Consider the following 25,264-nt stretch of genomic DNA (forward strand, 5'->3'; position numbering starts at 1 on the left):
ATCTCTGTAGGAACTTAGCTGGATGCTAAGTGGCCTAAATGCTGCTTCCCGACGTGTAGGCCTCGGTATGAACTTGGACAAGACGAAAGTCATGTACAATGCTCACATGAAACCGGAGCCGGTCGTCGTTGGTGAGGCAACAATCGAAGTTGTGCATGAATATGTCTACCTTGGGCAGACTATTCGGCTAGGCAGAAGCAACTTGGACAAGGAGGCTGCAAGGCGCATCCAACTGGGTTGGGCTGCATTCGAGAAACTTCGTCACATATTCTCCTCGTCCATTCCTCAGAGCCTGAAGACTAGCTAGCTAGAAGCTAGTGATGACGTATGGTGCTGAGACGTGGAAACTGACGGTAGGACTGGTCCACCGATTTAAAGTCGCTCAGCGTACTATGGCTCTCCATAGAAACCTGATGGTTCGTATCAGAAATTAGGTTATCCGTCAGAGGACTAAGGTTACCAACATAGCTGTCAAAATATGAAACCACAGCGTGGGACGCCCTCCTGCCCGCTGGACTGACGACCTTAGGCGGGTAGCCGGTAGTAGTTGGATGAGGAAGGCCGAGAACCGAGTGTTGTGGCGCTCCTTGGGAGAGGCCTATGTCCATTGGATGATTATTGGCTGATGATGATGATGAGAGAATTAACCATAATAGACATTGAATGCATAAAGTTAGCGTTATTAATGGTGTTTCATACTCAATACTAATTTCTTTGTATCAAAACTAATTTCGTTGGCGCAGAATGCCAAAGAAATCCAAAGAAATTATTGCCAACGAAATTAGAAATCATCACTTAAAAATTATTTTTACAGAAAGCTGATGTACAATTGGAACCTCTTAGTGACACGTGCATACTGTTTGAATAGACATACGTGGACAAAAATATGTATGCAACAAAAACAAATAATAGCATGAAAGTAACAATCGAAGAAATTAGGCACATACCTGACCAAAACCCGTTATGGCGCAAAAAAAAAAAATTTTCGTCATACTCCGTAAACTTACGCTCCTCTACTCCTGGTCGAAGATAGTGGGGGACTGAAGGGTGAGGGACGCATGGTGATTATGTCCGGTGATCGTTTAAACGCAGAGTAGGAAGACGGTATCGTTACGCCAAAGAAGTTAGTTTTTTTTCTCGGACAAAATTGAATGCGTTATATTTTTGAAAACTAAACCTAAGAGTGAATAGAAACCTAATTTACAGTTACCATAAGTATCTGTTATAATGATAACATATAAATCATAAGCTTATTTTACTTTAAAAAGTGATTTTTTCTTGACCTAAAAATAAAATCAAGTGAAGGACGCGCCAAAGAACTTATGATATTGAGTTTTAAAAAATCATTGTCGCTTTCTTTATAAATTTATGCATTACATTACTAATGTATAAAAACGGTCACAAGATACATTATTAAAAAAAAAATACATCCTGGTATAAAACTATCAATTTCATGTATTTTATGGCTTGGACATACCTAAATCGCGTCATTTGAGAATCACCCCCCAACATAGACCCGACGAGCTCACACTTTGTACAAAAACATATTTGTAGTTTTTTACAAAACTCCAATTGCCCAACATAACACATTCATGTGATAGTCATGTTGTCATGTACCAACTAGTTGATATTGAGGAAGTAGCTAGAATAGCTCCGAGAGTAGGTTCCTACAAGAAACGATAAATAATTCAATAATACAGTGTTGTATCGCTTGTCAATCATGTGGCCAGCCATGTCGCAAATACTGAATGCTTTGTGCAAATCACTGCAGTAACATTTACCACGGGCTTACACATCGGTGGAAGATTATAATAAGTATTTATAATTATTAATTAAGTTGAGTAGTTACTTAAATATTTTGACAGATGCAATGACCCCTCCGCAGAGTTGTGAAAGAAGTTGGGTGCTGTACAATGTACAGGGTGTGCGTACAGAGTGTGATTGATAACACTCTCGAGCAATGAAAAAATTCCAGTGACATATGGAACAGCAATGGCAAATGGCAGGTGGAACTTTTACAAGTTTTTGTGCACTTTATTGCAAATACGCAAATACAATGTAAGTACTTAATAGAATGTATCACTAAATAAAACACCTGAAACAAACAAAAACTAACTGGGTTTTGACAGACCTATTTTTCAGTGAAACGGTCTCTAAGGTTTTTGTTTAGATACCTAAATAACTGTCTAATCCTCGAGAACTGATTCCGAGAGGACACAGTAACTACTGATTGTATAAATTTACAATTCTTATAAGCATGAGATCTTACCAGAAAACTAGACACACGATAAAAAATACGTTTAGCCAAATACCCATTTTGTGTCTTAATGTTAATACCGTGAGACACATAAATAATGTAGTCTGCTATAATTCGCATGCTTTTCTTGGCAAATTTTATGTACTTACCTCATAGGCAACAAGTGGTTAAAAGTAACTTGGTACCTTAGTACCTACTTATCTACATGAGATTACTTATGAAGAACGTGATATAAAACCATATTGTAACATAACACATTACATGGTGTGAGAAAATCGTGAGGTCACGAAATTCGTTGAGTATCTTTTTAATCATAATAATGAAGATACTTTCTAGAGCAATTAATCAAAATATCATGTTATTCATGATGTTTTCTAAATAGATATTAAGTTGGTAGTATATCTATAATATTCTCATTATAAATAACGCAATAGCATAGGTTTGTAGATAGGTAATACATAATAAACAAGTACTTACATGCTTAATGATGTTTAATAAATCAAGATCAATAAATACGGAAAATTCTGAATAAAACAATTTTAAAAGCCTATTTTATTAATAATATATTCAGAATTGCTACCATTAATAAGATAAACTGTTACTTATCAGTACTTATCAGAAAATTCAGGAAAAATGCAATGCTAAAAACTACTTGAAATATAGCCGACTGAAATACTTCGGTAAAGTGGTTCTAAAAAACTAATAAGTAGATTTAGCAAATCGCGGGGAAAACCATTTCATGAAATACAGCCGAGAGCGGCGGCGGCGGCGGCGGCGTGGCTAGTAGAGCATCGCGACATTTCCTCACCATCGACCAGCGACCAGCGACCAGCTGTGCGGACCGCGCGGTGGAACCGGGTCGATTGATATCGTGCAATGGAGTGCGCGGGCGCAGCGCTCTGATTGACAACTGCGTCGTGAATCGATCACTTTTTACTTCACCCGCCTCGGTTGAACAACGAACCGACAGAACAGGGGACTACATGTTCATGATTCACATGAAATCATTCACACAAAAGATGAAACGATGTAGAAAGAAGTATACTTTACTTACTTACTAATATGGGAAAAGAGAATCTCTCGTTACGGGTTCACGGACCCCTGCGCACGCGCAGGCCTAAATTTGGGTACAAATCGGCGCACAATTTCCTCCGCACCGCTAAAATCGTGTTTTAATAATAGAAAACAATTTGTAGCAATTGCAATGCTCTCAATTGTGGCTCCGTTCACGGAATGTGCGGCGGAACACCACATTTGACAATTAGATGCGGAAGCGGCGCACTGCAGCATACTGAGGTAAGTACTCTGCAAGACATCACTAATTACTGGCATTATTATGCCGTCACATTTGATATCGTGATTATTCGTGAGGTTGATACAGAGCTATTGTCATGTACTTATTACATCATTGAATCAAATGGACATTAATAGAACTGATTCAGTCTCAAAGTCGTGGTAGATACTCGTAGCAATCCCTAAAGATGGGAGAAAACCCGATGAATTCCCTACATACCTAAGTTGTCATTGAAAGGATGAAAGGACCAAATCTGTCCATAGACAGAAACTTCCTCAATCAACGTAAAGGAGCATCTTCTTGACAATCTGAGCTACGACTGAAGCGAGCCTGCGTGCCGTGCCCAGATCCGGAAAGTCCCTTGCCCTATAACTGTGTGTTCTAACAGTTCTCGGCCACTTACATGGTCATATCCGCGTATCTCTAGTCGGATCCACTCGTGCGCATGGCTTTTGATGTTGTGGAGCATTTGGATGGCTCTCTTTAATGGTAAAGCGGTACTGTATTGATTATCTTAAAGTTATGTAGGTACGAAGATATCGGTCTAACAAGGTGTTTTGACATTATTATGTTTGAAAATTTTCTAGTTTGGTACAAATAGCACACGACATTGCGTCTGCAATTATTAGCTTCAGCCACGGGCGGTGGGAACCCGCTACTGAAAGAGTGACACTTTCCGGCACTCCTCAATGAAATAAAGCAATATGGCGTGAATACTTCATAGAAAACTTTATAAAAAAAAGTGTGACGGATCAGTGTGGCACGCGGCTCCCACGAATGTGATAGGTGATAAAGAAACTAATCCAAGATCTAGATGGATTGTTCGAGAGGTTGAGAAGCCGTGCGATAGGAAACGCGCGGAGTGGGAAGCTGGTAAAAAGTGTAAAAACTGAGATGCAGTCGGCTGCAGTATCAATAACGGTACATATACTCGTGGTAGGAGCACGCACGCAGCGGCGCGGCTCAAGGGCTACTCTAGTTTAATAAAAAAAACTAAGAAACGAGAGCTGTCATGCAATCGGTACGTAAAATTCATCAAGATAGAGTCCCGGTTAATTCAGCAGCGCTGTGAAGCTACGTTTTTCGTAAGCTGGGGCAGCCCCGCTGCTATCAACACGTATGTTGCCACAGTCAAGGTCAGTTACGGCGAGGTGCTCGACTTTATACGTTTTTATGTAATGACGAAGTTTATTGCTTGTTTCGAGATGGGCGCGACGGCCTTTCGCAACGAGATAGCCGAAACTGTAAACTCAAGTTCAAAACTTGACTAGGAAAGTTTGACGGCGCAGTAAGTACCTACCTATGGGCAATGCCAAAATTATCACGTTCAGGTCTTCCTCATGAAACTGTTTCTGACTACCTACCGAGGCATTTATGTAGGTAGCAAGCATGAAAAACATTATTATTTATAGATTCACGTCCTGTTCAAAAATAACTTATGCATGTACTGACGTATACTTATAAAACTTTATAAATCAATCAATTTATTATAACTTCCGTTCATTAGTTGGGTCGGTATTGTAGTATCATATATTGTTGTCAGTAGGTACATTATCGAATTGAAAACATCCGTTTCACTTACCTACAACCGTATCGTAGGAACTATTGTACCAGAAATTGTTGAATTACTTATTATAATCGTTTCAGGAGTCTAACAATAAAAGTGCAGGGTGAAAATCATAAAAACGCAGAAAGCGCACTGAAAATTATAAAAAATACTGTCCAATTAGGTAGATTATACATTGCTTTCATATGTTTTTATTTTATGATTAAACCTTTAGGTTTAGTTAACGTTAGGTGACTCCCAGAAACACTAACACATTAACTCCACACATTAGCACACCCTCAAAAAGACAGTTTTTTTTCCAAAACGAGCAAATAACATGGCTTCCGTGTCAACCCGTCACTTTGACGTGAGAATGGGCCATTGTGCGAATGTGCTAGATATTATGGCGATTAGGCCCACCTAGGTCACACCTTCAAAGCTAATAATGTGTGAAGTTGGCTGTAAAGATTTGCATGTTTGGTTTACTTGGCGATATTATCAAGTTTCTGTACAGGTGTAGGTACTCTCTGATTGACAGATATTTGTATGGCTTGCATTGTGATCATCGTAAGATCTCTGCAATTTGGGCACTGATCTAGAAATTTGGTGACTTACTTTACGTGATCATAGTCAATAGGGGGGTAGAAGTCGAAGTGAAGTATTTTTATATTTTATGCAAAAAGTGTCTTATGTACCTCCTCTTAAACGCACACTACTAGTGATTGTTTTTATACTAAAAACCGTTTAGTGATTCTGCATAATAAAGCCTCTAAATACTTAAATAATTTAGTAGGTTTCAACAATACCTAGTACCCTAACCTAACTATGTAAGTTAAAGAAGCAATTTTAAGCATAAAATAGTACTTCATTAAGAAAATTCTATACTTAATAATTATTTGCATAAACGGTTGTTTATGGTTACAGTCGTAAATTAATTCCGAAACGTTTAATCAAATTTTGATAAAAACGCAATTAAAGTGAGCTACTGTATAACTCGAAATAATACAGTTATATCACTCTCGAGCCAAATTTATACTTACCACAGTGATATAAATATAGTGGCAGGTACTCGTATTTTACTTAATATTATTCATCCGTTAGGTTAATGTTGCGTTTAGAATAATTTCTATCTTTGTTAGCTAGAGGTAATTTTTAAGTTTGTTTTATTTTAATTAAAGAAAATTCTAAAAGGTACAGAAGGTTGCATTGCATTATTATACATACCTACCTAATAATATTTAAATTAATTAATTAGTCGGTGAGTACTTATTCATTATCATAATAGTTAACACTTTCCTATATAGATACAATTATAGGTACATACATACTGAAATAGATTTGGATTAGTCATTAAATTCTTCAAATATGTCGTCATAATGGTGGGATTAAAGATAAGATTTTTAGGTATTGCTGGTCTATTGATACTTTATATAAATTTTAAAAAAGATTCAACTACTTAACTAAAATAAAAATTGGAAATTCGACTAATTTTCATTTTTTGCTTCTTTAATACGAGTAAGTATACTTAGTTACTTATTTATCTAATGCATTAAAAATGGTAAAAGCTTCTTTAAGTATATCCTATGATCCTATGCCTTTTATGTCGTTGAATGAAATTTCTTAGTAGGTACTTATTAAACTTAAATACCTAAAACAGTTACAAATTTTAGGCAACTTACCCGCAAAAATCCAATGCACCGATCGATAAGGCCCGATCAATCCAGAAATGATTCACTTCAGTGACGAAACAAAAGTCCAAGCCGATGAGTCCACCAACATTCACAGATTGCACTAACAACAGAAACTCACTAAATCCATAGACAAATATTTTTTTCTTTTGTTTTTTTTTCTCGGTTGCCGGTATTTTGGCGCGAAGTGGCGTGCGGCGCGGGGCACTCGCTTGTCACATGTGAAATCAGCTGTGGAGGCTCTCCGTGTGCCGCCGCCGCCGCCGTCGCCATGCCCCTCCACTCGCTTCTTGGTTAGGATCAGCTCCTACTGACGACTTCTCTTCTATGAGTATGAAGCTGAGCTATGATTGAATGAAATATTTTACTTAGGTACTAGATTTCTTTTGTTTTGTAAATCATGATAATACGTACTATACTTGGTGTACGAAGGATTGACCAAAGGATTGACGTGGCCTGGGCAAGCCACGTCTGTCGCATGCACCCGGACCGGTGGGCCAGAGTTGTCACCGAGTGGGTGCCCAATGATAGACGTTGGCGTCGCGGAAGACCCAGACGGAAACGGCGGGACGACCTCGACAGGTTTTTATGTCAATGGCCGAAGGAGGCACAGGATCGGGAGCGGTGGTTAATTTATAAGGAGGCCTTTGCCCACCGGTGACACACTACACAGGCTACATAAAAAAGTACTTAGGTATAGATTTTATAGTCATTAACTCATTATTAATATAAACTTATAAATAAAGTCATGACTTTATAACAAATTTTAAACATAGTCCATATAGTTAGTACTTGGAGTTGCATTGTGACAGGCAGGCGGGACGGTCGGGTCCGCCGGGCGCTCCCGGGCCCCAGCACGTGTTGGCCGCTGGCCCTTGCGCATAAAAATCCTTTGTTTCGCGTTGCCTTTTGTTAATAAGTAACCGTTGTACGAAAGCGCCTGAGTCTTTATAAGTTATTAAGTGATGTCTTATTTATTGATAAAGTTTTGGAATGTGTATACTAGAGTATAACATTACCTAATCTCTTGCCTTGTACCAATAGTCATCTAAATAAAGTGTTTGGTTTTAGTGTGTGAGTGAAGTGTATAATGTATAAGTAATTATAGTATGACGCAGCCCCTTTAAAGGCTTGACAGAAGTTCGCCATCCGCCACCGTCATACCCTAAAGCAACAATCGTCGCGAGAATCTGGTGAGAGAATTCCAATCCCAATCTAGAGACCGGCTGACGCTGCCTCAGTAATACCAACTATCCGCACCACCGTAGTTTGATGATCTAGACCTTAAGGCACCTGACACAAGGCAATCATCATACTTTATCATCCTTCCAAATGCTCCATTTGAAATTAAAAGCCTTTTCTCTCAATGTCCTGAACGAGAGTGGCGGTTATTTCAACTAAGAAAAACGTGGTGATTAATGCATATTTTTAATAGGGTCACGAGAATACATATTGCTTTAATACTTATCCAAATAGCAAGGTATCTCCAAATGAATTTACCTTTAGTCAACAACAAAAAAGCTCAAATTTCTTTGTTGCATGAACAGTGTACCTAATATCTGTTATATTTTGAAAAGGATTAAAAGTAGGTAATATTAAAACCGGTCCGTATCCAAAAAATTATAATCTAGCACGGCGCCTCCACCATCCAGCAAATATCAACGAAATTTTTTAAACTTTAGTTAATAAATTAAAATATCCCCAATTTATTCATTGCATGAACGCTAACGCAGGTATCCTATTATACAAACATGTGCAGGGTGTAGGACCATAAAAACTAATATTTTTCCCACAGCAAACGTAATTCTTAAAAATAAGCTCTCTTTCAGCTCAGAATATTTTCTTTACAAAAACCCCGACAGTAGACCCATTGCGCTAATAGAAACAGAACATCTGCAAGCCATAAAATGGACCCAAAATGAAACAATGGGGTTAAAGTAGACAAAGCTAAAGTTGGTTAAAAATCCCACATTGCAACAACGATACTTTGAAATAGAAAATAACAAAAATGTTATAGAAAGAAACTGTACCCCTAAAACAATAGCTCACCGAATAGTTTAATGGAATACTTTAAAGTATTTTTTGACCACTTGGTATATTATGGAGAGATGTAGCTGTCTACATCAACGAACGCTATTTAAGGGAAACTGAAAAACGAACACAGGATAAAATACAATAAAATCATTATAGCAACTATAGTTAATATGCAACCGCTGCCTACATATGAACCAGCTAGAACTGAATAATAAATAGAAGTAAACAATCAATTTATTTTCAATCAATTATCACCACCATTCGAAGACGCACAAACACAGAATAAGTATCATCAATCCCGTAAACTACCCAGCCCAGAAGCCACAGACGCAAGGCATAGGAACGCTAGAGGAATCTACATCCACATAACTGCAGTATCAGACACAGGAACACTTCAGCCATCAGGCATAAGCACAGGACCACTGCAGCATCAACACAGGACCACTGCAGTATCAGCACAGGACAACATCAGCAACAGCACAGGACCACTGCAGCATCAGCACATGACAACATCAGCAACAACACAGGACCACTGCAACATCAGCACAGGACCACTCTAGCATCAGCACAGGACAACATCAGCAACAGCACAGGACCACTGCAGCATCAGCACAGGACAACATCAGCAACAACACAGGACCACTGCAACATCAGCACAGGACCACTCTAGCATCAGCACAGGACAACATCAGCAACAGCACAGGACCACTGCAGCATCAGCACAGGACAACATCAGCAACAACACAGGACCACTGCAACATCAGCACAGGACCACTCTAGCATCAGCACAGGACAACATCAGCAACAGCACAGGACCACTGCAGCATCAGCACAGGACAACATCAGCAACAGCACAGGACCACTGCAGCATCAGCACAGGACCACTCTAGCATCAGCACAGGACAACATCAGCAACAGCACAGGACCACTGCAGCATCAGCACAGGACAACATCAGCAACAGCACAGGACCACTGCAGCATCAGCACAGGACAACATCAGCAATAGCACAGGACCACTGCTGCATCAGCACAGGACCACTGCAGCATCAGCACAGGACCACTGCAGCATCAGCACAGGACAACATCAGCAATAGCACAGGAACACTGCTGCATCAGCACAGGACCACTGCAGCATCAGCACAGGACTACTGCAGCATCAGCACAGGACAACATCAGCAACAACACAGGACCACTGCAGCATCAGCACAGGACAACATCAGCAACAGCATAGGACCACTGCATCATCAGCACAGGACCACTGCAGCATCAGCACAGGACCACTGCATCATCAGCACAGGACCACTGCAGCATCAGCACAGGACCACTGCATCATCAGCACAGGACCACTGCAGCATCAGCACAGGACCACTGCAGCATCATCACAGGACCACTGCATCATCAGCACAGGACCACTGCAGCATCAGCACAGGACCACTGCAGCATCAGCACAGGACCACTGCGAGCCACGAATAAGCCACAGATGGCCTCCAAAAACCACAGATACGCTCTCCAAAAACCTTATTCCTTACCTATACCTACTCTTCCAATATTGGCTTTTTAGGGTGCATACTCGGTCGATTATATTCACTTTCCTTACCTATCCTTGAGCGTGTGTTCCCCCTCCCTTAAAAATATTCTGTGCTACCCAGTGGGCCTGGCGTATCCAGGATGCAGGGTAAAACCTGGCTGGGATAGTGCAATTCAATCAAATTCAATCAATCATAGTCCATATAGTTAGTACTTACTGAATATGAACTTCATAGCTATAAAATACTTTTAAGTTGCAATATAGCTTAGCATTTAGTGGGTAAATGGTTCAATGGCTCGGACCGTTCAGTCGTAGTGATAAGAGAGTGATAAGATAGCGGTGGATCCATAATATTTCGTAGGAATTTAACGTATGGGAAATGTATAGATATGGCATTTGACCTAGATTACGAAATCTCAATGAAGTGCGCATAGGTACTTATATTATTTTATGTTATGTATGGCTTTCTGTCTATGGTCTATCTATCCTATTAATAATTATCAGGCTTCTGAGTGTTTGCACATCTTCTGTTTCTTCATACTTTTTCATAGTCGCTAACACACATAGGACATAGGTAACTGTCATTCTTTGTAAATTTAATGTGTGCAACATTTAATAACACTTTCCATATTGCAATTTGCCATACCCTTAAATGCAAAAAAGTATTTCTTTCTTAACAGTTTCCTAACAATTAAAGTTTACATCACATAAAACTATTTAAGTACCAGGTATGTACGTGCGGTAGTGAAGAATTTAAATTAACGGCGCAATAATAATAATATATTGCAATAAGTAACAGTGGAAAGAAATTAGTACGAATAGATAGTAATAAAATAAACGGCTCAAGATAATAAGTGGGTAAAGTAATCGTGACAAAAGATATGAATGAGTGAAATTTCTTATGTGACATGCAAAGAGTTGCGTGACACCGCGCCGGCGCCTGTCAAACGGACCGACCACTCTATTATACACGGATTATACTATTATACTACACTAACCAGCAATCGCCTCTTATATAAAATATGTATACTTGCGTATATTTACTAGGGGGATTCTTAAATTAACAATATACGAACAAGATGGAGGGTCTGTGCAAAAGAAACGACTTGACACAACGCCCCACTTCTACCACTGAGCTCTTATTTTGAGATTTTTGACTTTATTCATTCAATGGTTGTCATTAGCTTGAACTTAAAACGGTTTGTCAGTAAACAAAATGTGGACAGATTTTTTTTGCTTTATTTTTGTATGTGCAACACACACAAGATGTCGTTTTTTGTTAATCTAAGGGACCCCCCCTTTAACTCACACTAATTTTACGATTCATTACATCATACCACATCCCAGTTCGTACGATAATCGCACCAATGAAGCCTCTGATAATCTGATACCTCTAACACAAAGCAATTCAAACGTGCTTAGCTCGATCCTAAACTTCATTTTCGTGAAGTGGTATGCAGCCAACACTGGCTGTGTTCAGGCCAGGTACACATAGCGTGATCACTGATTATACCATAGATCATAGAACATGATAGTTACAAGTATTGGCTAGTGTAATAGCTAACAAATCATCTTTTCTGACGGAACATTAAGTAATTCTTACTCCATCTTGGTATCTATAGTCATAGCTTGCTCATCATCGTCATTTAAGGTGCAATGAAAATAACAAACTAACTTAATGCATTTCCAAATATCCATAAATATCTATGAATAAACTAATTATTATAAACGTTCAAAAACATCATCTGGTTATCTTCAAAATTGTATTATATTATAGTTAGTATTTATAATAATAAATTGTATTGCACTTTATGGCTTAAGGTACCTTAACCGTCTATAAAATCCAATATTTTTCAAACGCCATCAAAATCTCCCATTGTTATTGTAATTAGAAAACAGCCGGTTAGAGTCTGTTTTGCAAATGACTGTGAAATGAAGACGGATTTCCATTGAATCTCTGACATTTTGCGTGCCGAGTGCGTTTGTGAAACTTGTTCGTCTCTTGTACTTGTACTGCAGTTTTTAGGTTCTCACGAGTTTATTTTCCTATCGTGTGGAAATCTTTGATCGATATCTGATACTGACTTTTATTACTGCAAAGGCCTTCGCTGAGCGGCGGCGGTGGACACTTTTCGAGAAAATATGTAGGTCGTAGGTGCTTAGTTTCAAGTTCCGAAGTTAGCCCTTGGACCGGTTATTCCGATATGCTACCCTAGAAAAAATCACCCTAAGGTGCATTCTGGAAAATGTATGCCCTAGAATTTACCCTACTCTAGGAAAATAACTAATTTAGGGTAAGGTAAGACTGGGGTAGCGGGGTCTCGGACATACGTTTCCCAGAAACCACCGTAAAGCTCAATTTTCTAGGGTAACAGATCAGAGATTTAGGTTGAAGGGAAACTTCATCAAGATCCTTCAATGCTTCATTGCTGTTTTAACTAATATACGGGCAATGAAATAATTTCACTCACAAAATGCGGACGCTGAACAACCCCAATTTTTTCAAACATTTACAATTTAAAATTTGTACAAAATATTACCGTTATTGTTGGTAAAACCATATTTTCCTGACGCTTTGTAAAATGTACGTACTTCAATGTTGCAGAAGGCATCATTAAGCTAGCCTTTTCCGTTAAAGAGTAATTTGGTGTTTTTCTCAGTGGAACCTTTTTATTGCCCGTGAGTGTAGTAACAAGTGCACATATTTACATTAATACTAATACAACAGAGAAAAGCGCAACAGCAAATTATGTATAGCGGGTGCACAACGAAGAACTCAAAGCTACAATTTTCTACTAACCCGATGCTGTGAGAACTATGAGAACAGAACATTATTGTTCTCGAAACTATTGCGAATCGATTGCACGGAAATTATGATTCAATTATAATGCTAAAAAAACTGAGACAGCGTAGCGGATACCGCATATCTTACTGTATACTCGAGTATACCGAGGTGTGCCCATTTGTACTCAACGTGTGAAATTAAATCAGAAAGTTGTAGCCGTTTATATTTTTCCCCTTTTGTCTAAGTTGCAAGTACTCACAAATAACTTAGAGGTGAACCACAGAAAGAGCCCCCCCTTATCCGAACGGAGAGTAATTTGTAAAAATTGACGTTCATCTGAAAATTTTATATTTGTACGATGAATAAAAAAATTTTACTTTGACTTTGACTTTGACCACATGACTCTAATCTAGCTCTAGGGTGTTTAGCAGAAAGCAGGGTGTTTTAGAACACTCTGATTTCAAGCTTTGCAGTCAGGCAACATCCTTTTCTTATAGTTTTTAAAGGTGTCTAGAAAATAAGAATACTTACATTACATACACACTCCTTACGTAGATTATAGAGTATATATGATTGTAAATTTGGTAATTTTCACTTTCTCAGCTAACCTTTGTTATCTTAAAGGTTAGCTCTTTCAGAAAGTACAATTGAGATGTAAAACAACGTCGTTGGCTCTTCATAATCAAACAATCAGACGAAACAGCGAGTTCAAATTACATGGGAATAGTTTTTGTTCCGGTTTCCGAGATGGATGTCGCTTCGTGTCCCCAATGGCATCCAATTTCGTGACACAGAATTATCATGCTCTAATTGTGCCCGTTGTAGGTATTACCTGCATAGATAGTGTATCATCTAGACTAGAGTTCCACTATCTATGCAAAGTATTAATGACTGGATGGCTCATTGGTTAGTGACTGCTCTACCGAGGGTCCCGGGTTAGATCTCCGGCCGGGACACACATAGGTTCTCAGATATATAGTGTTGAGTTTCTGTTGTGTGATCACTCCTTCCAAGCTTTGAGATTATAGCAATAACCCAGGCCAGCAGTCCTTACGGAAGTCCATGTTTTATACTGGATTGTTTACAGTTTTTGTGTCAAATTAATTATTAGAAGTAATATAATTATGTATACCTATTCTATTCTATTCTATTCTCTGTGGGGGTGTAAGTACCTGTACCTGGCTCTCTCGAATGGAACCTTTGTGCATATCCCCAAGGTCTAAACTGCCTTCCTAAGCTTGGACCATTTCCCCACCACGCTGGTCCACTGCGGGTTGGTGGGTTCACATATCTAGATTTGCTAGATCTAGATATGCAGGTTTCCTCACGATGTTTTCCTTCACCGTAAGAGCGATGGTATACATTGTACTTAAGTTAAAAGAACTCATTGGTACATGTCAGCGCCGGGATCGAACCCGCATCTCTGGCGTGAGAAGCGGGCGCTTACCCGACTGAGCTACCACCGCTCTATGTATACCTATGTATGCCGCAAATATTAGAAAGTACTAATAAAGCACCTTGGTCTAAGCTTTTTGCTGCCCAAATACAATGCAACTGACACTCGGTAGAGATCGAGACATGGCTTATTTAGGAGTCTCACCTTGATCTTTAGAGCCAGTCCGAACCGCACGCACGACGGACCACGGCCCGAATACGCTTCTCAGTTACACTGATTACGTACATGAAAGTACTAGTAAAGTAAACTAGGTATGTACCTAAAATATAGCTATCAAAATAACGGATGTTCGGATATCCCAGAATACCTATCCAGGGGGGCAGCGATAGTGACTTTGGGGGTAAGCTTTGGGCCTAATCCAAGTTATAGTGAAAGAAACCGATATACATACAATTGATTAATATAGCATCAATTCCCATAACATTAAACTATTATCGATCAATAGACTATTGATCCTTGAACCCTTAAACCATGGCCATTATCATAAGTGTCTGATTAATTCAATTATTGTACACATTGTAGGTATTAATAATAATGGGAATGTCTAAGTGCGATGTCTTATTGTCGATTGTAGCAGCTAATTTCATGTCTATTAGTAGTTCTAAGTTCATTTCAAAACACTACTAAATAAAATTATCTAAATATGGTAAGATGCATCGTTCGTTCGATGCCAAAATACCTAATTATGTTCACGATCTGCTATTATAGTAGAGCCTAATTAATGTGGGTTCAGAAATATACGTACTTGAGTACCAATTCAATTATGAACTCTTGAAAATATTTAATAAAGTACAAATCTCTGAAATTTGAGTAGCTAAGTAGGTACATATTTGAACTTTTATTCATTTTACGTATTAACTCAACCCACTTTTTTATTTACATACCTTCTTTGCTTTATTGGATGTATGGATATGGATATGTAAGAGATATAGGTATTAGGTTATCTACAAATTTTATACATAATCTAACTCATGTTTTTATTTTTATTGTAGGTAGTTGGTAAAAAGATATCTGCAGGTAAGTGCATAATTTGTATTGTATGTTATTACATTTACATAATGTGCACATGGTCATAGTTTATTTTATAACATCGTATAATTTATTTACTCGTAGGTAACTACTTCGTTATAATACAGGGCACAAAATTATGGAGAAAGTAACCCTTTGGCATGGACCAGAAACCGATCTTGTAACATTACGTCCCTGTAATAAATACTTAAGTATGTATAACAATTTAGTTTTCTCCACAAATACAATCTTTACAGTCACGATATTCTAGGTCGTCATGCTTCAATAATTTATATAAACTACTTACTGATGAAGTACCTACAATGTTATTATTAACCATCTTACAATACCACAAAAACTAAAAACTATTTCAAGGGAAATATAATATCAGAGATATGCTCAAATACCGTATTGTGTTTTAACTTGTTGAGGTATACTTAGTTCTTGATTGATTTCAAGCAAGTTTGGCAAGTTAATAGTGTGCATATGGAGTCAGTACATCATTGAGTTTTATTGACAACGTACATGACAATGATTGAACTTTTAAGACCTAAGTAAGTGCCTAACTAACTACTAAAAAATGTTTTCTTCTATTTAATTTCTTTAAGAATTTATAAACACTTGCTCATGATTTTTCCGACAGCTGTAGTAAATAATGTAGAGTGTGACAAAACATGTTATTATCATCTTGTACAAAGCAGATGCCGTTTTCCTACACGTTCTTATTAACAGTGCGTGTATTAGCTCAGGTTTTAGGGTTCCGTAGATAAATTTGAAGAACTAAATGCTGGATACTTAAATCCATGTCGCAGATTCGTATTTATGAAAAACTACTTCGTATAATTATTAAACAGGATGTTGAAAGTGCTAAAACCAAGAAGTAAATGGGTGATTCAGGGGGTCATTAAAAACAACTTTTGTTCAACGACTTTTGAATGCTCGAGAAACCCTAAAGGTGATGGAAAGCTCAACACAAAATTGTGTTAAGCTTAAACGTACAGAATCTTATCTTTAATATACCGATCATACTTGTCCATTATTTCTCTGTAATTAAAAACAGCGAACCTTGTAATAGAGTGTTCTGATGGTTCGTATCGTTGCTTCGCTTCAAACGATAATTAAAAATATAATTGTAGGTGTGTTGCCGGTGCGTGCGGTGCGGCGGCGGCGGCGGCGGCGGGAGCCAATCGGGTGGAAAGATGAGATTACTAGGAATACAGAGATGTAAACTGAAAATAATTATACCACCACATGTAAGTGTCTACCTATCTGTTCAGTTTACAGCGGATCTTTCATTAGCTATCGGGACGCACTGCTGTGCAAACGTGCTCTCCTTCACCTATCTTTATCATGGGCCTTCTCACTCCAACCCCTGAAAAAGACGTTTAGCATCATAGCCCGGCGGATAAATAGTGTTGTATTATCCTAGCTATAGTTTGATCGTAGCGCTCGCATACCTGTGTACATCATTCTAACAGTCTTCAAATAAAATTGTACCAATCAACACGTATTTACTTTATCCTAAAATGTGCTATTCAAAAGTGAACCTTAACACCCCTACATAGTGGTCCTCAACAACTCAACTCAAGTAATTCGTGCAAAAAAATAGTGAACAAAAGACTCGCCGGGCGGCCGGCTCTTATCAGTGTTGTTTACGAACTTTATTCAATTCAACTGTGGACAGTAACACAACGTAATAAGTTATTAATTGGTGTTATACTCATAACTAACTTACGGAAAAGATGGAGCAATTACTGTTGCAGTTAGAAGACATCACGGAGAAGTTAAACAAAACACAAAGTAACTATAAAAAGTGTCCTAAGTCAAGATTAACGAATGGTTACTTTCAAACACTTATTCAAAACTTGGAATCATATTGGAAGCAGTTTAGAAACCTACACAATAGTTTAGTGTCTATCACGCCTAAACAACAACGGCCTACGATGCAGTACTTCACACAGGGTGTTTACGATAATTGTGAAGAGTTATACACGGACCTGAAATCGGATGTGTTAGATAAATTGCAACAATTTAGCGTTATACCTACGACGTCGCAGTCCCCGTTACAATCAGCTGATGGGTCGACTAAGAGTCACGACGTGCAGTTGCCGCGCATCAACCTACCTACATTCTCGGGTGCCTTTGAAGAGTGGCAATCACTTGAAGATACATTTAAATCACTCATTCACGAAAATAAAAGTCTCAGTGGAGTACAAAAGTTGCACTATTTGAAGTCGTGTGTGATGGGCGAAGCACGGAACACAATAAAACATTTCCAAGTAATTGAGAAAAATTATGAAGCGGCATGGGAAAATCTGAAAGGTAGATATAGTCACAAGCGACTTATTGTTAATGCTATTTTGAAGAGGTTATTCACACATAGAAAAATAACAACACAGTCGACCAGCCAACTCAAATCTCTCATTGATAACACGAAAGAATGCCTAAACAGCTTGAATGGCATGGACATTCCGACTGATTCTTGGGATCACATGGTTATATACCTAACAGTACACAAGTTAGACCAAGATTCACACAATGATTGGGAGAAATATGTGAGTGACGAGTACTCAGACGGACTACCTACGTTACAAAACCTAGTTGATTTTCTTGAGAGGAGAATACGCACGCTTGAAGTTACTGTCGCCGCCACATCAACGAGCAAGCCAAACAGGGAGCCAATCAGAGAGTCAAGCCGATCATTTCATGTCACAACAGCCGATAAAACTTGCACATTATGTAGAGAAGATCATTATTTATGTCACTGCAAGGAATTTGGCAAGTTAAATCCTGAAAGGAGAAGTGAACTCGCGAGAGAACATCGCCTGTGCTACAACTGCCTGGCTCCAGGGCACTCGGTATTCAACTGTAAACAGAAGACAAGCTGTAGAATATGTAGAAAACGTCACCACACACTTCTACATCAAAGAAAGGATGATTCCCTGGTTAATGAAGACACAAAACAATCAACAGGGATGACATCAATGCACACAAATGTAGAAGAAAATATAGAAGAACCACACAATGACGTTTATGTTGCTTCACACTTCACCTCGAAGAAAGAAATGGTACTCTTAGCCACTGCTTTGATTCCTGTAAAGAGCAACAATGGAAATTCAACATTACTGAGAGCACTTATCGATCCAGGATCTCAAGCATCATTTATAAGCGAGAGAGCCACACAAATATTGAAGCTTAAGAGAACTCCATCATATGGTAATGTCACAGGAGTTGGCTCAACACAAACAACAATAAGTCACGCAGTACAACTACAAATATAATCAAGACACAATCAAGAGTTTTGCCTAGAGATCAATGCGTACGTGCTATCGACGCAACTAACCAGCAAGTTACCTAGCAAATCCTTGACAAAGAAACAATGGCCTCATCTAGAGAAACTCAACCTGGCTGATCCGAACTACCACACACCAGGTCACATTGATATGCTTCTAGGAGTTGAAGTGTATCAAGAGATAGTAAAGAACAACTTGGTCAAAGGTCCACCAGGAACACCAACTGCTCAAGAGACAGATCTGGGCTGGATACTATTTGCAAGTATAAATGATGAAAGCTCAACTGAAAACACCATCATTGTCATGCATCACAACGTAAATGTAGACAATATGCTAAGAAGCATGTGGGAGATAGATATGACACACAAACGCAATCTCACTGCTGAAGAAAGACTATGTGAAGACATATATACAAAGACACAAACAAGAACTAAAGACGGACGCTATGTTGTAAAGTTGCCATTTAAACATGAAGAGCCACTAACACATATTGGAGAAACTAAGAGCATAGCAGAAAAGAGATTTCATCAACTAGAAAGAAGATTTGAACAAAATACTAAGTTAAAAGAAGACTATACACAAGTGATTGAAGAATACATAACATTAAATCATATGGAAGAGGTACCTGAAAAGGAAAAGAATGACTCGGCAGTATACTTACCTCACCATGCAGTAGTAAGAGAAGATAAAGAAACCACAAAGACGAGAGTTGTATTTCATGCATCATGTAAGGGTTCCAACAATGCATCACTGAACGATCAGCTTCTAGTAGGACCACAACTGCAAGAAGATTTAAGAAGTGTTATCATGAGATGGCGAATGAAGAGAGTATCATTTGTTGCCGACATGCAAAAGATGTATCGTGAAATACTCGTAACTGAAGATAACGCAAACTTTCAAAGAATTCTCTGGCGTAAAGACAAGGATGAATCTCTTCATGAATATCGTATTTTACGAGTCACATTCGGTACAGCCTCAGCGCCATACCTCGCAGTTAGAACACTGATGCAAGTAGCTAATGATGAATCCAAGGACTTCCCTGCCAAAGTTGCACAAACTATTCGAGAAGACTTCTATGTAGATGATTTGATGTCTGGCAGTGATACAGTAGAAGAAGCCATTGAACTAAGTAACAATATATCACAGCTGCTAAGACGAGGTGGATTCATTCTGCAAAAATGGTCGTCTAACAATCAAGAATTCATAGAACAAGTACAACCCTCATCAAGATCAACTCACGCCTTCACTGACAAACAAGATTGTGTGATGAAAACACTTGGACTCTCATGGAACAATGACACAGATCAGTTCCAATACAACTCAAACTTACTTACCTTGCCCAAAGTCGTCACGAAGAGAAGCATTCTCGCCGATATTTCACGCCTGTATGATCCACTTGGTTGGTTGGGTGCTGCCATAATTCCAGCCAAGATACTAATAGGCGTGTCGACAGTATTACATTATCAAAGATTTAATGACTTTAGAGGAAAATACACATTCAAAGGATTTAAAAAACTGATTTAGTTTTATTTAAACAATTGAGATTAATAAGATTTTCAATAAAATAAAAGAGTAAAATACTGCAATCGGCCATTTTGACTGAAACGCCAATCACAGCGCATGACGTCATACTTATGTACGCTACACTGTGTTTTGATTACCTTACATACTGATTGCGCGTTACGATTGATATATATTTGTTTTTGTGATTTATCGACTTTATAACACGAATCTATCTTTAACAATGGAACCAGGTTTTGTTGAGGCAAACAGTGCAAATTTGCCCAGGATCGATTTATTGATGTTGGGCGAGTTCCTTGCAACAAATAAAGAATTTTGCTCTTCCGAATTTAGAAACGTGAAAACCTCTTTGTAAGTTTTTTTTATTAGTATTTATCTTTAACTCTCTCTCTCTCTCTCAGCCTTCTGTAGTCCACTGTTGGACATAGGCCTCTCCTAACGATCGCCACCCCAAACGGTCACCCGCCATCTGCATCCAGCGGCTTCCCGCTACCTTCCGCAGATCATCAGACCAACGGGTTGGGGGGCGACCGACACGCCGTTTGCCGACACGGCATCTCCACTCCAGAACCTTTGTACTCCAGCGGTCGTCGGCTCTGCGGGCTACGTGACTAGCTACGTTATCTTTAACACTAGATATAAATATGACTAAGTAGCAATCAAACTCGTTTTAAACTCGTAGAAGTTTATTTCGCCGAAGAAGTTTGTTTCGCCGTGCAAGCTTTAACCATTTATCTCTTATTATTTTCTTGTATGGGACATGTACAAACACCTTGTTGGGTGTCGTTATTGATGTATTTTGCACTGAGGCACTGCACACCACTTATAAACTTTAGGATTCATTTATAACACAAAAAATACGCAGTGTTTGTTTACTTTGCTGTTGTAAACAAATTTGACGTACGTAAGTGTGACGTCACACACGACGCCATGACACGGCGAGCTGTTTTCGCGCAGTATTTAAAAATGATTATAAAAATGGCTTTAAATTTCCAAAATCTTAAGTTTATTACCGAAATAAAGGTTTTGTTGTAATCAATAGATGGTTATCTGCATATCGGAAGAGGATTTCAAAATCTTTCGCCTTGCCTATTCAGAAGTTATGGCTAGAAAGAATTGGGTGGGACGATGAAATTAATGATGACCTGAAAAAAGAATGGATTAAATTAAGACAAAGTTTTGAGTACCTGAAAGAAATAAAGATTAATAGATGGATACTTACCGACAGTGTAAACTTACCAAACACCACACTCCATGGCTTTTGTGACGCCTCTAAAGTTGCATATGCCGCCATCGTATACTGCAGAGTAGTGAAAGATGACGGAGAGATTTGCACAAGTATCGTAGCTGCAAAAACACGAGTGACACCAGTTAAACCAGTCACAGTCTCCAGACTCGAGCTGTGTGGAGCAGTTCTCCTGGCAAAATTGCTGCGACAAGTGAGAGAAGCAATGAGAATACCAATAGATCGACAATACGCATGGACAGATTCTTCAGTAGTATTGTCTTGGTTACATGGCGATCCAAACCGATGGAATGTGTTTGTCAGCAATCGTGTAATTGAAGTCTTGGACAATACATGCAGCAATCAATGGTTCCACGTATCAACTAAAGACAACCCAGCAGATATTGCTTCAAGAGGACTAGAATTGCCTCAGCTGAGTACAAATGAAATGTGGTTTCGCGGGCCAGAATGGCTCGCCACAGATAACATTCCTTTCAATAATCCACAAATAACTGAAACTGAGTTAGAAAGGAAGAAAAGAATATTGGATTGTTAGAGCAAAGAACTTGGTAAAGGCACAGATTCATAAATGCTTAATAGGTGCAAGGCAGAATGCCTCAAACAAGCAGCAAATTATGGGTGATTTGCCAAAGGTTCGAGTTACACAAGCCAGAGCCTTCCTACACAGTGGAGTTGATTTTGCCGGACCACTTCACATATTGATGTCGAAAGGAAGAGGAGCGAAGACACAAAAGGCGTACATCGCCGTATTTGTTTGCCTAGCCACGAAGGCTATCCATTTAGAGCTAGCAGGTGATCTAACTACTGACAGCTTTATTGGTGCCTACCGTAGATTCCAGGCTCGTCGAGGTAAATGTAGCCATTTGTGGAGTGATAATGGTAAAAACTTCGTCGGCGCAAATACAGAACTCGCTAATGCATTTAGAGAAGCTAGCCTCGAGATACCTGGGCAAATGGAGAATCTACTGGCAAATGACGGAACCCAATGGCACTTCATACCTCCATACAGCCCAAATTTTGGAGGACTTTGGGAAGCAGGAGTTAAATCCGTCAAAAGTCACCTGAAGAGAATACTGACCTACAACCTAACATTCGAGGAGATGACAACAGTGCTATGCCAGATAGAAGCATGCCTGAACTCTCGGCCGCTAAGCCCGATTGATAGCAATGACACTGACAACTTGGATCCGCTTACTCCAGGACATTTCTTAATCGGAGAAGCACCAGTCACCATACCTAGTCCTGACCTTAAGGCCTAATTTCACACCATTCGGTTAGGTTAAAAATACCTCGGTTTGGTTACATGTTGGACCGTTAAGGTTAGTGAGTGTCCCACCACGCTAAATCACGGGGTTAACTCCCTTGATCGGGTGATAAACTTGATTGCTACTGTGGGGTTCCGCTAAGACTTGGTTAAGACCGGTAACCAGGCAACGGGTTGTTTACTTGTCACTCATTCTGTCATGATTCAAGATGGAAAAATGAACAGAGCCTTTGATAAACAATATACGAACTAGATGTTGTGTGACATAAAAAATGAAGCGAAATACTGTCTGGGTTTTATATAATGTCAAACCGAGATAAAAGTTTAAATTTAATGTCCTAACCTAACTTGGAACCGCGATATAGAAACACAAATTGATGGCCCTACCTGGAAATCGAACCCGGGATCCCTGGGTGATGAAGCTGAGCTTCTACCACTAGACCACAGAGATAGATTCAAGAAGTTAAACCTAATGACTTAATGAGAACTATTTAATTAAGTGAAAAATCTTCTAACAAAATATTTTAAAATAAGACCTTACTTAGAAATTGATATGTTATTTCCCGAGAAGTTTCTTTTGCACTGACACTCCATCTTGTTCGCTGTATTGTTTTTCAAAGGGCATGGCGTAATAATATTATTTTCAATGACGGATGTCAAAAAACAACCTCGGTAGAAATAGTAACCATGGCAACCTCAAAACCAAAAAGTTTGGTTGTTTGAGGTTGTTTGAAATCACAGAGACATAGACAACAAATTTCAATGAATATGACAGAATATTGAGTGAAGTGTGAGGGAAATGAGTGAATGATACACATAATGCTGGATTTATGAATGGTCTGTTAGATTTTCGTCGTGGGACTCATCCAGTTAACAAGGGTAATAATCCTTAAACGCGTCGTCAGCAAATCCTTTATTGAGACTGTAACTAACAGAATCGTGAGAAACCAGGTCTAAAGACGTTAATATACATAGACTGTCTCGTTGGCAACATTGTCAAAAACTACTTCATGATTTTTGGTCACGTTGGCAACATGAATATCTGTCACGGCTTCAGCAGCGACCAAAGTGGCAGAGACATATAAAGGAGTTCGAGGTTGGAGACATAGTACTTCTGAAAGAAGACAACCTTCCTCCAGGAAAATGGTGCATGGGACGTGTCGTCAGCAAGCATCCTGGACCCGACTCGATTTCGCGTGTGTACAGTGTTAAGTGCCGTGAAAACATAGTGAAAAGGTCGATTTCAAAGTTATGTGCATTGCCTATTGATACGAATTAGTGATTGAACTGATAAATGATAATCAGCATGAACATTTACTTACATTTATTAGTTTTGTATAATAAGTTACGTTGCATTATTTAGTATCTATTGTTAAATTTCTAAGCTATGAGTTTACTAATGTTGTCTCAAATAATATTATGTTAATCTCTAGCCAAAATATTAATTGTTCTAAATTTACTATAAATAATTAAGCTTTCTATCAAAATGTGAAACGATTACTGCATTGTTTGTAATTTGACTCAAGTTAAGATTAGTTTCGTTTTTACATTTCTTGAGATAGTTTGCAATTGTATAATGTTTAGAAGATTGGGAACTTATCTCTTTTTGTTAATTATTTATGTTTATATGTTATAAAGGCCTTGTAGTCCTTGTGGGGGGGTATGTTGTATTATCCTAGCTATAGTTTGATCGTAGCGCTCGCATACCTGTGTACATCATTCTAACAGTCTTCAAATAAAATTGTACCAATCAACACGTATTTACTTTATCCTAAAATGTGATATTCAAAAGTGAACCTTAACACCCCTACAAATAGTATTATATTATGTATACATAATTATTATCTGGTTAACACCACCTTGTTTAAAGCCCTTTCACTACGTACTTGATACCTCTGTTGGTGCTAGTTTCCTTTCTACATGCCCTAAGCTGACCCTAACTAGAGTTCTAACTTACACCATAAACATCGAGCTGTAAAAACAAAGATTACCATCACATACTCGTGTAATATCAATATGGATATGATTTCTAACAACGTTTACAAGATACTATAAGTAGTTTCTCCTTTTAGGTACTTAGAGGTATCTCCTGTATTAACCATCAGAAATAAAGTATCTACTTATACTTGTAGTAAGCAATGGTAATGATCGACCGAACGATGGCAATCAGCATCACGATAAGAACCCCGTTTTCTCCAAACAACAGATTTCTCAAACACGTACAGGACCGGATTAAAGGGAAAGGTCGTATTTTCCCTAGATATCTGAGAAACAACGAATGCTCAGGTCATTATCGAGGTGCAAGCGACATTCGACCATAGTTGCAATTGTACTTCTTGCGGGA

General features: G+C 38.6%; 2 protein-coding genes across 2 annotated transcripts in view; one reads left to right on the forward strand and one right to left on the reverse strand.

The window, feature by feature from the left end:
* The window catches only part of LOC105386363 (myosin-IIIb), a 34,541-nt gene extending 27,513 nt beyond the window's left edge, over positions 1-7,028 (reverse strand). The window contains exon 1 of the mRNA XM_048633127.1: positions 6,777-7,028. The gene's annotated coding sequence lies outside the window, so the exon portion shown is untranslated. The remainder of the gene's footprint in view (positions 1-6,776) is intronic.
* A 15,145-nt stretch (positions 7,029-22,173) lies between these two features.
* On the forward strand, positions 22,174-24,674 carry LOC125491461. The gene is made up of 2 exons (XM_048633497.1): positions 22,174-22,905; positions 23,875-24,674. Exons 1-2 carry the CDS (start codon positions 22,271-22,273, stop codon positions 24,197-24,199), a joined length of 960 nt encoding a protein of 319 aa, XP_048489454.1. The 5' UTR covers positions 22,174-22,270; the 3' UTR covers positions 24,200-24,674.
* Positions 24,675-25,264: the final 590 nt, after the last annotated feature.

The sequence above is a fragment of the Plutella xylostella genome, chromosome 5 (genome assembly GCF_932276165.1).
Source record: "Plutella xylostella chromosome 5, ilPluXylo3.1, whole genome shotgun sequence".
In the NCBI taxonomy this organism is placed as follows: Eukaryota; Metazoa; Arthropoda; class Insecta; order Lepidoptera; family Plutellidae; genus Plutella; species Plutella xylostella.